Source organism: Rissa tridactyla, chromosome 19 (assembly GCF_028500815.1).
Source record: "Rissa tridactyla isolate bRisTri1 chromosome 19, bRisTri1.patW.cur.20221130, whole genome shotgun sequence".
Taxonomy (NCBI): Eukaryota; Metazoa; Chordata; class Aves; order Charadriiformes; family Laridae; genus Rissa; species Rissa tridactyla.
In genome coordinates, this window is record NC_071484.1 from 4,155,525 (window position 1) to 4,171,876 (window position 16,352).

A 16,352-nucleotide genomic window follows, 5' to 3' on the forward strand; every position below is an offset into this window, starting at 1 on the left:
TCAGCTGCGCAACAGCACCAGAGGTGTGGGAACAAGCCTGAAAACCTGTGCTTTATTTAATCAGGCAGCTGCTGTCAAGCCTCCTGTTCACCATAGAAAGCAGACATGCTCCTCTGCTGTCAACACTGAGTGCCCCAACACACCACGTCCTCTGACAACAGCCTCCAACCTCCTCCCAGCCAGCCTGGCCAAGACACAAGCACAAGTGAGTGTGAAACGTAGAGGGAAGATGTGACCTTTTGTCTTACGGGACTGTAATTAGAGCAGAACTAAGTGTGACTGGTCACTCGTGTAACCTATTAATTAGCTGTCTGGTGAATGTTTTACCTAGACACAGGTATTAAAGAGCAATTTTGTCGTAAGTGCAAGGAAAAATGAAACCACAGGTGTAATAATAGCTTGGCTGTTTATTACTGTTAATGGTCAGCATGAATTGGTTATAACCTGCCAGCACCGCATCATAACGAGCCACTGAAGTACTTTTAGTCATGTATGTACATACACGGCACTTGGTCCCACCTGGGCAAAGCTGTGTGATTTCCCCCACCATGGTCCCCTGACTCCTCTTTCAACTTCTCTCCTTCCTCCCAGAAGCCACCAGCAGCCAAGCCGTACAGCCAGAGCCCGGCCCTCCGCCAGCGCCGCAGCCTGCTGGAGCTGTGGCAGAAGATCGGCGGGGCCCAGATCGGCCTGCAGACCGGCAGCGAGTGCTTCCACCAGACTTTCTGCACCTGCTCCTGGTCCTGGAACGCCTGCCGGGAGCTGGTGACGGTGACCGACCTCCGCAGACTGGACCGCCAGCTCTGCTGCAGGAGGCGGCCTGTGAGGCGGAGGCGGCGACAGGCACTGGGCGGAGGCCGTACTTAGACGCTACCGGCGGCCGGTGAATGCTAGACAACGGCGGCTTGGGCCGGGCCTGCCCCCTCCCGCTGTATGAAATGCGAAATAAAAGCCGGGGAAAGCGTTCTTCTCGCCGTGGTGGCCGTTCCGCGCTCAACACGGGCGCCGCCATGTCTGCCATCCCTCTGAGGCCGCGGCCGCGCGCTTCCCGCCACCGTCCCCACGTGACGGCGGCGCCCCTCACGTGACCGCCGCCCGCCTAGTCCTCTCTCGGGTCGGACGGCGAGGCGATTTTCCGGTTCCGGTGGCGCTCGGCCCGTCATGGCGGCGCCCAGGGAGGCGCCGGAGCGGCGGCCCTTCGGGAGGCGCTTTCTCACCGACCCCGCCCGCCTCTTCCAGCACAACGCCTGGTGAGGGCAGCCGCCGCCTCCTCGCCCCCTCGGTGCCCGGCTCCGCATCCTCGGCCCTTCGCTGCCCGCAGTGGGGAGGCCCGGGAAGCCGGCCGAGGCGCTGTGGGCCGCTGCTGCTCTGTGGGGCCTGTCCGCGCTCGGCCGCGGGGGTTGGGGTGAGATGGCGGGCGGGGGGCTCGTCCTCGCCGCCTCGGGCCACCGGTAGTCCGGGGCGAGGAACTAAATAACGGGGCTCTCGGCGGCCGGGGCAGGTCGGCCCCGAGTAGCCCCGCTCCGCTTCACGGGCGCCCGGCCGCAAACATTGTTCGCCTTCTCTCCCGGCGTGTTGGCCCAGCGCCCGGGTTCGCCTCTGAAGCGTCCGGTGGGGAGCGGAGCGGGCCGGGGGAGCTGTGGGTGCGGGGCTGGAGGCCAGGCAGCGAGAGGGGCCTGTGACAGGAGGTGGCACCCTCCGGCCTGGGTGCTGCCAGCGTGGCAGGTGGTGCCGTAAGCGCTTAGAGGTGTGGGAGGGCCCTGGGTGCTCGGGGGTGCTAATCCTTGGGGGGTCCTGAGCCTCCCTCAGCTCCTCCTGACGCAGTTGGAATTCCTTAGGCCTACTTAGACTTTTAGCAGTGTTGTTTTACTCTGTAGCAATTGTTTCATTGCTATAGTTAATAAAGCTAAATTGTCCTTTCTCAGAAATCTCTATAATTTTTCTCCATCTGTATACATTAGTGACTAATCTATAGATTGAACAAAGATCACTTCACCCATCTGTTGCCACACGATGCTGTAACACTGTGAGATCCTGCTAGACGTTAGCTTGGAACAGGTCTTTGGTTGGAGAAAGCTGTTGTTTCAGGAGATGTTAGGCACCCAAAATGTCAGATTTTGCATTGTTGGGGTAAATGCGTCCGCTTTTGGTCTCAGGCTGCTAAGCCCTATTGAGAATTGGGTATGCTTAATTTGTAATAAAGTAATATGTGCATATATCAGCTTGTCATTCATTTTGGGACTATACTATACCAAACGTATGTTACGAAAGCACATCCTTAATAGTATTTCCCTACAGAAACTCCTAGTAATCTGTTGGGTTTTTTTCACAGACTTGACATTTAAGTCTTTGTTTTGTGAGTTAATATCAAAAGACTAATTTCTCCTGAGGCCAGAATAGTGCTTCTTGATCTTGTAGTCTGCTTTTCATTCACTCGTTCTAATGAAGAAAGGTCAAGTGAATCACTTTAATGGCTACGCAACTGCGTATGCACATTTAAGTTATTAATAGGTTCTTAATGCTTTAAAGCTTCCTGCGTATTTTCCTCATAATTTGATTTAATAGTAATATAACGCTTTACCTTCCAAATAACCCTACTGCCTTTTTTGGTTTAACTTGAGAAAGAAAATATAGTTTTCCAAGACAGCTAAATCAAATGGCCTGTGTTGATGATCTGCACACACGCACCTAGCTGGCAGTCACAGGTGCTTCTCACCATGTGAGAATGGCAGTTCCTCTCTGAGCAGGCCTGTTTGTGCTGAGTGCCCTTGTGGTTTTATAGAAAGGATTTATTTCCTCTAAACTTGTCTGAGCATCAAATAGGGAAAAGGATTAGCGGACAGATTTGGTGTCTCTTGGGATCCCTTCCAGTTACATCTTTTGTAATGCTACGAGTGCAGCTCATTTAGAACTGGGAGCCGTATGTGCCGATAGCTGCTGTACTGCTGCTGAGCTAGAATTAGAGATCGTGGAAAAGCTCCACAGCTGCCAGTCAGGAGAGCTGTCTAGACCTTTCTCTTTTCTCTCTGTCTTCGCCTTACCATTCTCAGCTGAGTAGTTCATCTTATTTTTTACAACAGGGATAATGTGGAATGGTCAGAAGAGCAGGAAGCCAGTGCCAGGAGTAAAGTTCAAGAGAACAGCTCACAGCTATTGCCGCAAGATAAACAAGGTACTTTTGGATACTATTGTAATGCTGAGTCTTAACTTGTTCATACAAGAGCGGAACAGTCTGGCCAGAGCTGCATATGCATCATTATTTATTTCTCCTTCTCCCCATCTCCCAAATCATTTAAAACACATCACCTAGTGGTTGATAACAAAAAATGGAAAAGGATGAATCTTTCTGTTCTTTATTTACCTCTTTGTGACTTTTCCACCTTCTCCAGAGACTCATCCTACTGGAACAGAAATGATCTTGGCTGGGAGGAGTCATCTTGGGTTGAGCTTCTTTGTTCATGTTGTGTACGTTTAAATACTTGTTAGTGTTCCTTGTCAACAAACTTCTTTCAGCGTAGAGCAACAGCCTCATTTAATCTTATTTTCTCTGCTTGCTTTTGCTCTCTAAATCTTAACTTCTAACAGGTAATCATTTGTTTGCTTGCATGCTGTGGAGATATCCCTGATGCAAGCTTGTTTTTTCTCTTAAGAGCGTTTAATAAGGTAGTGTCCGTATTCACCTTTAGCAGGTTAACAAGCAACATGATAATGATAAAATCAAAAGCAAAGAAAAATTATTTTATACTGATCGAAGTGTGTATCATCAGAGAGGCAGAAGAGGGATTCCAAAGTTTTTATTTCCTCAAACTTGGCATAAAGGATATTTATACATCCAAAATGCAAAGCTTACCTGAATCCGAATCAAGCTAAAGGTGCACAGCTCTACAGTGAAGTAATATGGTTGAAGCTGTTCTTGGTGGGTTAATACTGCTTCTGTCCTCCACACCTGTTAGATATCATCCAGTCCCTTGAACGATGGTGAAATGGTTTCCTGTTCTTTGGTATGATAAGAGACTTGTTTGACGGTGATCTTGTTATACCCTGCCGAGCTCTAGGATGGATCTGCTCCTTTTGTTCAAATTAAATTGAGTGTGTCATCTGTAAGGCGATGCTGAACACTACTGGAGTTATTGAGACACTTCCCATATAGCTTCCAGTTGTGTTCACAATAGCAAATTTAATTACACCAAAGAGCAACCCTCCTAATTTCTTGGATTCCCAGAAGTATCCAGCAGTTTCTATTGTGATGCCCATTGTGTTGAGTTCATTTTAAAATCTGGTTAACATTAAAGGGTGCTGTCTGTCATGCTTTGAGAACCTATATACAACTATGAAATTGTGGAGCAATTTGCTGTTAGAGCAGTTTGTCAGGTCTTCATGATGTATTTCCCAGACTGAACAATGGAGGCCAGTCAGATTTTGATGGTTGCTATTCAGTGGTAAGCGTGTGGAGACAATGGGATGGCTGAAACGTAGGGAAGCCAGCCCAGCCAAGTGTGCCTGAAGGGGCTAGTATTTTGAGGATCAGTAATGTCCAAGCAGGAGAACAAAGGCAGGCTATTGGTCATTATGGCTGTATTATTCTGTGGACTTCTTGGGGCTGTCAGAAGTTGTTCTGAAGGAGGAGAGAAGTTCTATGGGGCATGTTGAAGATGTGTCTCCTGGCTGGGAACAAAGAAAGAAGCGGAAGAGTTTCTCGGTTTCCTTTTGAGGCTCCATAATTAGCCCCCATGCAATTCAGGGGGTCCCTGGTTCTCTTCCTGTCTTTTGTGAACAGTTACTTTTGTTTACCCTTCTTCTGCAATGTGAAACGGTGAGTATGGGCTTGGCTTTGGGGGTGTCCTTACAAAGACGAGCAGAAAAATCAGGAGTCCTTATCAAAAAAGTCTCTGGAGGAATCTGTCTCGCATGCTGATGTCGTCATGAGGTAATATCACAAAAAGGATCTTGAAGCAAGTATTACATGAACTTCTCTGGCATAAATTGTGCAGGAAGTCAGACTGAAAAAATTACTTTTTTTTTTTTTTGCTTTAAATCTGTTTCTTGCATAATCTTTGTCAGCTGGCCCTTGATTTCTTGCATCTGTATTGTTACTGATCCTTTATTCCAGTGCTTAGAAAACACTAGTCTACGAGGTAAATGAGCTTTAAATAAAGCTTCCACGCATGTGGGTTGGAGTGTAACAGCTGTTCAATAGCATCCAACAGAATTTCACAATAATTTAACACAGGAGGAGCACAATGTCTTGTTTGGTGTTATACTATTACACTATGGCAAAAATGTGGGTAATCCAAAATGACCGGGCTGGAATTTTGCCCCAGCACCTCGGGTAAGCATCCCATTACAGCCAAGCTCTTACAGGATTTTTAGGGACCAGCAGGAATCAGGACTTTAGATTTTTGTTAGGTGAAAGAGCATTTCCAGCCCCAGCAGCCTCGCATATCCCTACTAGTACATGGAAGAAGTGACAGTTCGGGCAGGAGCGTGCCAGGGTATGAATCAATAACACTTAGTCCCCTGACATTAGCAGTCATTGAGTTCTCCTCTGTAAATAGTAAACTGACTTGACCCTGCCTGCTTTGAGCTACAGTGACATCATGGCACAAATTTATTGCTCTAGTCTAATATCAGACATTAAAATTTCTTTTAACTTTGGGTTTAAGGCCAAGGCTTCTTAAAAGGAGAAAATCCTTGTGGTTGAGGTAAAGAAAGTATTTTTGTATCAGCTCTTTGTGCTTCACATATCTTCTAAACACTGGTGTGCTTTTCAGGAAGACTAATAAATAAACTGCAGTTTAGATGATAACGCTAATCTCCAATTTTAAGATGCCTGCTTTTTCTTTTAACCCTACGCTTGGTAGACGTTGGAGAGGGGTTATCCATTCTCACATACAGTCGTCGTCTTTAATTATGGGAGAATCATTTGCATTCAGTAATGCACTTGTTGCTGTGCAAAGATGGCTAAGGAGTTGCATGTTATTAAAATGCAGTTGGGATCGCTGGCTGTGGATGTTAATGTCCCTAGGTGATTACAAGCACAGGGTGCTATAATTAGCTCTTACTTCCCAGGACAGAGAGCTCATCACATCAGCGAGAATTCAGGAAACCAGCTGGATTCATAACTTCCCACGGAAAAAATAGTTCCCCTGGAAATGTACTTGGTCTGAAATCTGTGAAGATGTGTGGAAATAATTCTGTGGGTGTCTTGAATTTTATTAGTTCATGGCTTTGTAAGAGTTCTTCCAGCTTTCTGTAATACTCATCTTGCTACTGGAATGTCTCCACTTGGTGTGAAAATGATAATGCTTGCTGCTAAAGTTAACTCTTATCACCTTTAGTCTGTCCACCTTAGCTCTCCACTGTTACTTTATGACAGTGGTCACTTCTGTCGATTCCCCTCTCTTGTTTTAATTTCATAAATGCGTGATGCTCTAACATGCACGGAACTATGGAAAACAAAGTGCTGTAGACTGGGCTCTAGCAATACTTGTGTAAAACATGCTGTCCTGTAATCTTGGAGTATTGCACAAATGCTAATTGGGCTTTCTGCCAGGCCTATGTAGTTGACTATTTTTCCTTTTTCTCCATCTGAAAAAAAGGGGTAGCATGTTGGACAGGACTCTTCAGCTCCAGGCATCTGTCTTAGAATTCCTTATAAGTTGTAAGTGCCTGACACTTAGTGTCATGAGGCTCCAAATGAATTGTTCCAGCGAACTGAACAAGTTAGTGTTAGAGATGGAAGTAAAACCTGGATTTCTTCAATCCAGCCTCCTTCAAAGAGGCCTTTTCTCTTGTCAGCTTCCTTTAAATCCTACCAGGAGACAGACACCTTCCTCTTCTATCTCTTTTACCTTTTTGAGTCCTCACAAAGGTACTGTGAGGAGGCAGGGTGAGTGTTTATGTGTCGTGGCAGAATTTAAATAAAGGTGATTTAAAATCAATAACCTTACTTATTAAAGCAGATTGTTGAATAGATATCTGCAGCGATCCCTCACTGTCTGAACTGATTAAACTCTGAGACCTTCTGATTTGACTGCTGGTGACGTTTTTGTTTGTGTTCACAGAGGAATATGAGGTGAATGCTAAGAGGTACTGGGATGACTTTTATAAAATCCATGAAAATGGCTTCTTCAAGGACAGACACTGGCTGTTCACTGAATTTCCTGAGCTGGCACCTAACAGGAACCCAAGTCAAAATGGGGATTCTGCACACGAATTTAGTAACAAAGAAGAATCCAACAATGAGGGGCTGGGAAGCTGTGAAAATGGACATTGTTCACTGGAAACCAGGGCAGAGGATCAGTTAAACGTGATAAAAAGCACACCTCAGATCTGCATGGAGGAGTTGGCTGCACGGAAGTATAGTGAGCTGAATCAAAGCGATGGAGATTACCCAGGATCATCTGCATCTTACCGTATATTAGAGGTAATAGCTCTAAAACAGAGTCACACATCAAACAGTCCCTTGTGTCGGTGTTAGTGTGACTGGAACATAAAAGTATATATCATTGGCAAAGAGCAAGTGAATGGGGTGATTGTCTTAAGTCAGTAAACTGCAAAAAACAGAGGGCAGCTTCGAACTGAATTAAATCTGTTGGGATTCTGTTGTTTCAGGCTGTGAATGGGCAGAGCACAAGGACCATAAGAAGCTTTCGCGTTTAAAAGACAAACTATTACTATCAGATGCTGAAACAAGCATTTAAAAGTCATCTTTTGAAGAAGCTGATTCTTTTACTTGTCTGTATAAAGCTTTACCCTGTCATTTATGTCTTGCATGTTTGTGCTGACTCTTGTTTGCCTTGGGAGGTGTGAAAGAAAACAGTGAAACCAAGAATGTAAAGATGCTCTCTGGTTTGTTTCTTATGGCCCATGTAATAATGGGGAATCTCAGACTGACACAGGGTTTATCCCAGAAAACTCTGTAGGGCTTCTAAATATTAGACTCCTGACAGCTGGTAATGGCCTTTTACTCTGCCACTTCTAGTTTGTTCACTGTAGATACCGCTGGTTTTGATTAATGCTTCATGTTCTGTGGAAGTCCGCCCTTCTAGGGAGGGTCAACATGAACTGTTCTTTTGATATTTTATTTTTTTTTAATTTAATCTGAGGCTTTGAGACTTCCTTAGACTTTGTTGTTCTTGGGTCATTGCGGCTTTCCTGTCTCCCCTGAGTACTTTCAGTAATACCTGTCCCTGCAAGGCATCAGGGGTGTTTTCTGATCAGTCTATTTGAATTTTACGGATTCCTTAAACATTGATTGGGCAAATTCCCCAAACCCAGTTGTGTGAGCCATCTTCCCTTCAAATGGGAGCAAGCAGAAGGAATAATAAGGCAGAATCACGGTAGGCCTAGTTGTAACTCGAGGAAGAGCCGTCTAGTGAAGGAAACTCTGAAACAGCAGGATCTAATTATAGTAAAGCAAACTTCTTTCTCCGTTGCTCGGATTTTCTGTGGAAGTGAATGCAACTAATCCGTGGCCTTTGCCAATGCTTCAGTGACTCAGACTGGTTGTTCTGCTTGGGATTCCAGCAATAAGTTTTCAAAAGAGTAACAATATATTGCTTGTTAGTAAGATTTCTACGAGAACTGGCTTAGTGGTTTCCCACAAAGGCTTATATGTGAGCCTGCTCCTCAGAGCTGAATGTATTCAGATCTTGCAGTGAGATTTGCAAATTGTCACTGCCCTTCTCAGTTGTTACTCATGAGTTGCTCTTCGTTCCATGGCTGTAGAGAGATGATTTGGAATGAGCTGCATGGGACATGCTGAAGAAACTATTTTCACTATATGTACATCTACTTTGTGCAGGTTGGCTGTGGTGCTGGAAATACAGTCTTCCCAATTTTACAAACCAACAAGTAAGTAGTTCTCAGTAGGTTTTTACCTGCATGATATACCAGCCTCTGAAAAACAGTTGGAAAATTGTTGCACGTATTCCTAGTTTACACAGTCCCAGAGAAAGGCCAGGTGCAAATGGTCCCTCTGCCGCGTCCGACTTCCAATGATTGTGTTTTGAGCTTGGAAATCTTTGGTCTTAGAATGCAACCAGTGAAACCTAAGGCGAATTTACGTGTCTCATTCTGAAAGCATTTTCATACAGGCCTTAGTGTCTCTCCTTTTCCAGAAGGAAAAGTAAGCAGTCAGTTCCATATGAGAATAACTGAGGCATAAAGGAGCGATGCGATCCACCAGATTTTGCACAACACGTTATTGATAGAGATAGACTAAAGCCCAGGATTTCTGGCTCCCAATTCTGTGCTCTGTGCATTCAAGAAACTTCTGTAATTCCTGTGGAGCACCTTCATATAAATGATGATAGTTTATTTGATTTTATTTCAGTGACCCAGGACTTTTTGTTTATTGCTGTGATTTTTCTACAACAGCTGTGGATCTTGTCCAGGTAAACTCAATGGTGACTTACGAAGGTAGGAAGTACACGGTGACAATCGCACACTAACACAAATATGTCACAGCTGCCATCAGCTGTGTGACTGTGGTGGCAGCTTTCTGTTTTTAGCTAGCCCTGATGCTGACCCTTGTACTGGTAAACCAGGAAAATAAGCCATCGAAGATTGTAGAAATGAGGGAAGTTGGAGTTCTCAAAATGTCACGTTGGCAGCAGACAAGTCAGCCAGATTTTCTTTCCCCTGTGGTTGGCAGTACTTTTCTAAATCCAGTGCTTTTTTAGTTGAGTAACTGCTGAACCTTGAAAACATTCAGGCAATTTTTTTAACAGGAACTGAAGCTGGTTTTGGTTTGTGTGTGCGTTACTGTCACTGCAGTTCTGGGAACATCAGCTGATTGCTTCTGCACAGACAGCTGAGGAGGGATACTGCTGTCTGTGGAGCGAGAGGCTGTAATTTAGTCAAAGGACAAATACTGCTAACAAATTTCAGGCCAGAAGAGAACTGAGAATATATGAAGTATCAAATGTAATCAGTCTCTTCATGAGATGAGATGGGGAGCACAGCAGCAGAAGCAGCATGCCATTTCATCCTCTTAAGCTGACACAAGCGCTGTTTATAGAGGGCACTGCAATCTCCAGCAGCAGCTTTAGAAAAATATACAACTTCTTTTAGAAGTCTAAATGTGGTTTTTAAGAGTGTAACTTTAAGCAGACAGGTTTGACGTTTGGGATGTAGGGAGTAGTCTGCTTGTAGTTGAAATGAATATTGGTTTCAGTGATGCAGTGAGAGGCCCTGACGCTCGCACTTTTGTAAAGGTACTCAGTTTAAGTGTAAATCCCTCACTTCTTACCACTATTAGTGGAAAACCTGACCTTAAAATTGCAATAATCCCTCAAACGGGTTTTTGGCAATGCTGATTGTCTGAATGTAACAAGTCCAAAGCTCTTTGTGACTATCCCATGTGTACTTATTTTTCACATTTCACCCCTGTTCCCCGTGTGACCAGAGAGCCTATGGGACCTCATCTGCCTTAGTTCAGTGAGGCTGAAACAGATCTCTGGACATACCACTTTATTATGTGAAAGTTAAAATGCTCCCATGTCCAGATAATATTGAGATCAGGCTCTGCTGCTAATGCTCTAATTTCTCTCCCCTTTAATACAGAACAATGCAGAATATGATTCTTCTCGCTGCTTTGCGTTTGTCCATGACCTGTGCAATGACCAAAGTCCTTTCCCAATGCCAGACGAGAGTCTTGACGTAGTTATTCTTATCTTTGTCCTCTCAGCGATTCTCCCAGAGAAGTAAGTTTTAGTAATTCCTTCTGGTTGCAGAAGATAATGCGTACAGAACTGGAGCTCTTTAATAGTAGGTCCCCTTACATCAAGCAAAATTAAAGTTTGTTCTGTGCCTGGTCCGGTTTTCCATTAAGCCTCTGAAAATGAAATTTGCAGGTACTTTCTGTTGTAACAAATTTTGGTGCAGGTGACTACAGGTGACATTTTGCTGCGCTCGCAGCTGGGCACCTGTTCTGAACCCCAGCCCCGCTGAGCGCTCAGCACCCATTTGTGGAAAGTGTGCTGCTAGATGAATTTCTTATATGGGAGGTAGCAAGAAGGGAGGGGACAGGTTCAGAAAACATTTTTAAAAAGAGCTGTGATTGTACTGTGACAGTGTATTACAGCCTACTGGTCTCTCTTTCTTGTTCCCTTTGGTTTTATTTCACAGCGTTTTTCAAGTTCACGTATTACTTGTTTTACAGAAACCAGCGGAGATACTTTTGAAATTAGTAAGAGAGAGCAGTTAATCCCTGCTGTGGCAGGCCAAGTTATCGTTGTAGAAAAAAAAGCAGAATTGAGGAGTGTCAGAAATAAGGCAGCCAAATAAAATCAACCCGCCTAAGTCTGAGAGCTCAGAAAAGTGCTAGCTTTTTGTAGTTTTTTATATGAAATTGAAATATATATTAAACTTTATACCTTCTTTTTGGAAAGTAGGCTAAGGAAACAAGCATCGTTTTGCAGAATGATGAATACTTCTGTTTTGGTCTTTCCTCAGGATGCAATGCATCGTTAACAGACTGAGTCGCCTTCTGAAACCAGGAGGAATGATTTTGTTGCGAGATTATGGCCGTTATGATCTGGCCCAGCTTCGGTTTAAGAAAGGTATTTTCTTTTTCCCCTGGGGATTCTTGCCAGATCACTAATAGATGATGCTTCTCTGGAAGCATCTGGATGCTCCTCCTGTTTAGGAGGCAGCTCATTAATTCTCCTTAAGCACAGCGTGCGCTGGGAGAAGTGCCTCTTGTCTTTACGTGCAATTGGATGGCAGTTGTTGATTTTTAAATGATAGCTGGTAACTGTTTAAATCCCCCTTGCCCTTAGGTCAATGTCTGTCTGATAACTTCTATGTGAGAGGTGATGGCACCAGAGTCTACTTCTTCACACAAGGTAGGAGGCTAGAAAACAGCCCTCTGAGTCTCCTCACCTCTTTTTGTCCCTGTGCCCTCAAGTTTTGCCACTAGCTCTTTCCAGCCTCTCTCTTGGAGCAGTGCAAAATGTTAAGTGTCTCCCAATTGCACGCATAGCTGGGCTTGTCGCTTGCTGATGCATACAGTGTGGTGAATTCCTTAGTGGAACATCCTTTTAGAGGAAAGACTAGCATGTTTGGTACACTGGAAGGGGTGGGATTGGAGGAGCTCTCCTTGAATCTTGTTGCCTGCAGAGGATGGAGTGAGATGGACACCACTTGAAGGAGCTTCTCTTAACTTTACTGTTCTCCTATGAAGAAATAAGGAGGGCATGGTTTGGCATAGACCTGAGGCAGCTTCTCCAGTCCTGCTGCCGCCTGGTGTTCAGCAGGGGTTGTATTCTCTCTGCTTATCACCAATTACACCTCCAGTCACTTCCACCGCGGGTCCCTCCGCACAGTGAGTTTTAGAGCAGTGGCCCAGCTGCAACGATTCCCTTCCCCGCTGCCCAAGTCTTGTTTGTCACAACAAAATTAATGTTTAATGCGTGTTTGGCAAACGCTTCACGATGGCAAGCATCTGATAAAAGAGCACAAGCTGGGGCCTGTTAGCCCGTTTTCTACAGAAACTCCATCCAAATCACGTGCTCCCAGGCTGCAGTTGAACAAGCTCTCTGCTGCTCAGCAGGACTGGCTCTGGCTTTGCCCAGGGCCAGTGTGCTGGGGCACTACCATACTTATGTGCTTGGTCAGGAATACCTGCCCCTGTAAGTGTTGCAGCCTCCAGGGCTCCTAGTGCTTTGATTGGGCCCCAGCAGGGTGTGGTTTTTTAAGGATTTTTTTTTTTTTTCTTCCCTAACCTTAACCTTAATGAATCCCGTTCCCCTCCAGCCTATACAGCACAGATCTTATTGCCGCCATTTAAAAGCGTAGGTCTGATCCCGTTCTGTGCTCTTGCAGACTCTAAAATTCCTCTGGAGAGAGCGGGGAGGGGGAAGGAATGCATCTGTCCCTACTCACCAGAAGGTGCTCCCTTAATCGGTTACTAGAGGCGATACCCATGTCTGAAACTGTTTTATCTGTGTCAAGTTTTTATAATTCTAATTGCCTTCCAAATAATTATTTTCTTCCTTGGTAGAAGGGAAACTCGAGAAACTGTGATTCTTAATTCCCCCATAGTACAGTAGTTAAGTCCTGCCTGACCTTTACGTTTCCCTGCAAGAGTGAGACTGTGAGTTTCCTCTGGCCCATCTTTCACATAGTTTAGCCCTCAGTGTGAGCGGGTATCAGTTAAATGAAAGCTGTGGCATCCTCAATCTCCTTCTCTCTGCTTCCAGATGAATTAAATGATCTCTTCACGACAGCTGGGCTGGAGAAAATCCAGAATCTGGTTGATCGGCGATTGCAAGTGAACCGCGGGAAACAAATGACAATGTATCGAGTATGGATCCAGTGCAAATACCGCAAACCTCCTGCCCCTCAACTGTGAGGAAACAGGGCACGGTTTTTAGGTTGGAGCCTCTTCATGGCCACGTGCGGTGTGTCGTCCTGGTGAGATGTGGTTTTACGGAGTCCAGCGTACACGGGACCTCAGTGCCTTTTACAGTGCCTAGCATCACTTCGAGTGAGTTTTGCTAAGGACAAATGCCATAAGAGGAGACCAAACAGTATTTTAAATGTGTTGCTACTGGTCTGAGTTTTTAAAATTATTTATGGTTTTAACAACTTAAGAAATGGTCAGGCTGTCTTACAGCAGCTGAGCGAGTTGAATAGTGAGTCACTCTTACTCTGGATGTCCACGTGAAACAGAAGGAGATCTTCGACATCACCTCTGTGTTGTGTACTCTTGTTTTGGGAACAAAAACCATATAAAGGGTAAATCTGCTCCTTTTTGCAACTGGTGACTGTGCCTAATATGGATCCCTTGGCCAACTTACCTCATGCAGCTCTCTTCTGGTCATTCAGGTTTGTGCAAATCCACAAGTTAAAATACACTGATCGAGGGCAGGAGCTGAAAAAAACATGCTAGTTTCTCTGTGCCAGCTTCCCCACGGATGCCTCGTGGTATGCAGATAACCTGTGGAGAAAGCAGGTTACGCTGCCCTCACTGTCCACAAGAGTGTTCATCTAGGGAGGTAGCGCACTACAGCTCAGGTGCCATAAATTCATATCAGGCAAGGTTCAGGCTTTCAAAGATTTGGGGCTGATGCCAGTTTTGGGGTACCTCCAGAGCGCAGAGTATCACAAGCAGCTCACGGGACCAGGTTTTACGCAGAATTACCTGATTTTTGTGCTTGAACAGTGAGAAACTGTTCTTGGTGGCTGCAGCACCCAGGTCACAAACTGCGCTGCCCTGTCACGGTGGTGTGCTAAACCCAAGTAGACAAGACAGCTGTCTTTGATTATCAATCGGAAGAATGTCTACCACTCTTGTTTAATTTCTTAGAGGAAGCCAACATTGTGGCTTTCTGAAGGTATTTCCCCACCTTTGACAGCAAATATCTTTTATCTTAGCCTGTTTTCTTTTGTTATTTTTAGGGTGTGGTACAACAGGTATTAGAATAAATTCTGTGGTGACGCTTTTCAGCGCTGGTTTGATTAATATAAATCAGGCTTCTACAGAAACTCACATGCTTCTGCGCCCCTGATCTGAAGGATCTGAGCCACCGTTCAGTAACTAGGTTTTTTTCCTCTTCTGTTATTATGGGTCTCGCTAGTGCCTGCTCTCCTCTCAAAAGGGAAAGCCTTGCCTGATATCTCACACCTTGTTTTAGTTCATGAAGCAACAAGGTCTATTGTGTGTGCACCACTGGCTGAAGAGCGGTTCATGCTACACAAAGCATGGATATTTTGTTAGCTAGACATTTGTGGCTTACAGTTGCCTAAGAATAACCGTCAACTATAGAGACACGTAGGTTATGAAATAACTGCTGTCTTAAAACAGGGGAGAAAGGGTAAAAAGAAGAGGAAATGTCACTGCTGACTTTGGAGAGTCTGCAGGAGTCCTGGAGAGTCAAACCAGGAGCACCCGGATTTGTAAAGCATCGGAAGGGGCTGTAGCAATACTCTCTGGGCATGTGGCAGCATGATCAGTTCATAACTTCTGCGTCGCTGTGTCACCCGGCAGGCATTGGTATGGCTGCTGCCCGAAGGCTTCTGGGTCAGGACATCGCAGCCCTTCCTGTGGAAAGGTGACCCAGCAAACCCATTCATACCACAAAGGCTGCAGTACCAGGGCGGGAATGGAAACGCACCATTGCTTTTCTTTGTGTATCTAGCCCTTTTCAATAATGGTGAAAGGGAGTCACATAACTGGGAAGAGAATTCTTGTTCAATGTGTTGTACTCTATTTTCTAAAGGGCTAAGAGACTTTGCAGCGTCTGCTGATGAAATAGGAGGAGATGAGGCTTCTTTCTTCCTCAGCACATTTGACTTCTGCCAGGCACAAGCCTGACCCAACCCAGAAGCTCTGGAGTCGCTGCTATGTTTTCATGCTAAACCTACAAAGTCTGGTTCCCTGGCAAGGTTGGTACCTCAGGCAAGGTCTAGGCAAAACACAGCTCAAGGCCCCTGGGAGCTGAGCAAGCTCATGCCTTCTCATCTCAGCCAGGCAAAGAGTCAGGCTTAGCAAAAGGAGTCCTGTGAGCGTTTGACGTGACGTGACTCATGTAACCAGCTCTGTCGCTTTCAGTGAAAGACCTCCCGTGTGTTGCTGGTGCCTTAGGCTGTTCCCTTGGGGTCCTTTCCCTCCTTGGTCCCCGGAGGGAGGCCTCCTCCTGGGCTAGCTTTATCTCCCTGGAAGAAAAATTATTGACTGGGGTAAACAGCAGCATAATTAGTGTGAATTAAAGTAATTTGAAAAATGCCTTATTAATCATCCAAAGGCTTGTAAGCAGCACAGGAAAATATGTTTTTAATTATAAACATGATTTATTTAAAGTTGAAGTTAAGGAAGTTGACTCCTCTTTAAATTTAAACTCCTGAATGGCAGAAAATGAAGGCTAGTAATTTATTTGCTTCTACTTTCAAGGCTACGTCCCAGCTGCCTGCCTGGTTTTGACTTGGGCTTCATGCAAAAACTTGCAGCCCTGTGAGCCTGCAGCCATTGAAGTGGCTCTGTGCCTTTCTTAACACTCTTCGTTCTGCTGGAGTATTTAAGCAATCGCTGAGCGTGAACCATGCTGGGCAGACATGCTTTTGTTTCCAGTCCTGTTGGTGTTCAGAAAGCAACAAGTTAATGGCCTTGAATTGAGCCGGGCCTCCTACAGACAGATCTGAGCTTCCTTCATTAATCTCCGCCAGCTCCCGTTCTCTCTGAAGCATCTGCTCTCCTGCGACTCCGGGCCTTGCCTCCCACACAGCTCTGCGCAGGTACCTTGGTCCTGACTTGCAGCAGCTTCTGCCATTCCCACCTTGGGCCTGCTGAGCAGGCTGGGTTGCACAACGGCTCCCTAGCATGTTCAAAGGAAATCGCTGAATTC

General features: G+C 45.4%; 1 protein-coding gene across 5 annotated transcripts; it reads left to right on the top strand.

Moving 5' to 3' along the window:
* Positions 1–1,129: 1,129 nt before the first annotated feature.
* On the top strand, positions 1,130–16,138 carry METTL2A (methyltransferase 2A, methylcytidine). 5 transcript variants are annotated; one of them, XR_008469866.1, is made up of 10 exons: positions 1,130–1,250; positions 3,081–3,172; positions 7,065–7,426; positions 8,807–8,856; positions 9,338–9,398; positions 10,570–10,709; positions 11,461–11,567; positions 11,787–11,852; positions 13,209–15,396; positions 15,902–16,138. XR_008469866.1 is itself a non-coding variant. In XM_054224457.1 (9 exons), exons 1-9 carry the CDS (start codon positions 1,162–1,164, stop codon positions 13,358–13,360), a joined length of 1,119 nt encoding a protein of 372 aa, XP_054080432.1. In that variant the 5' UTR covers positions 1,130–1,161; the 3' UTR covers positions 13,361–16,138. The 5 variants fall into 5 exon arrangements, 2 of the variants coding, with proteins under 2 accessions (XP_054080432.1, XP_054080433.1); XR_008469867.1 differs by having other exon boundaries at positions 13,209–15,062; positions 15,231–16,138; XR_008469868.1 differs by having other exon boundaries at positions 13,209–13,836; positions 14,816–16,138.
* Positions 16,139–16,352: the final 214 nt, after the last annotated feature.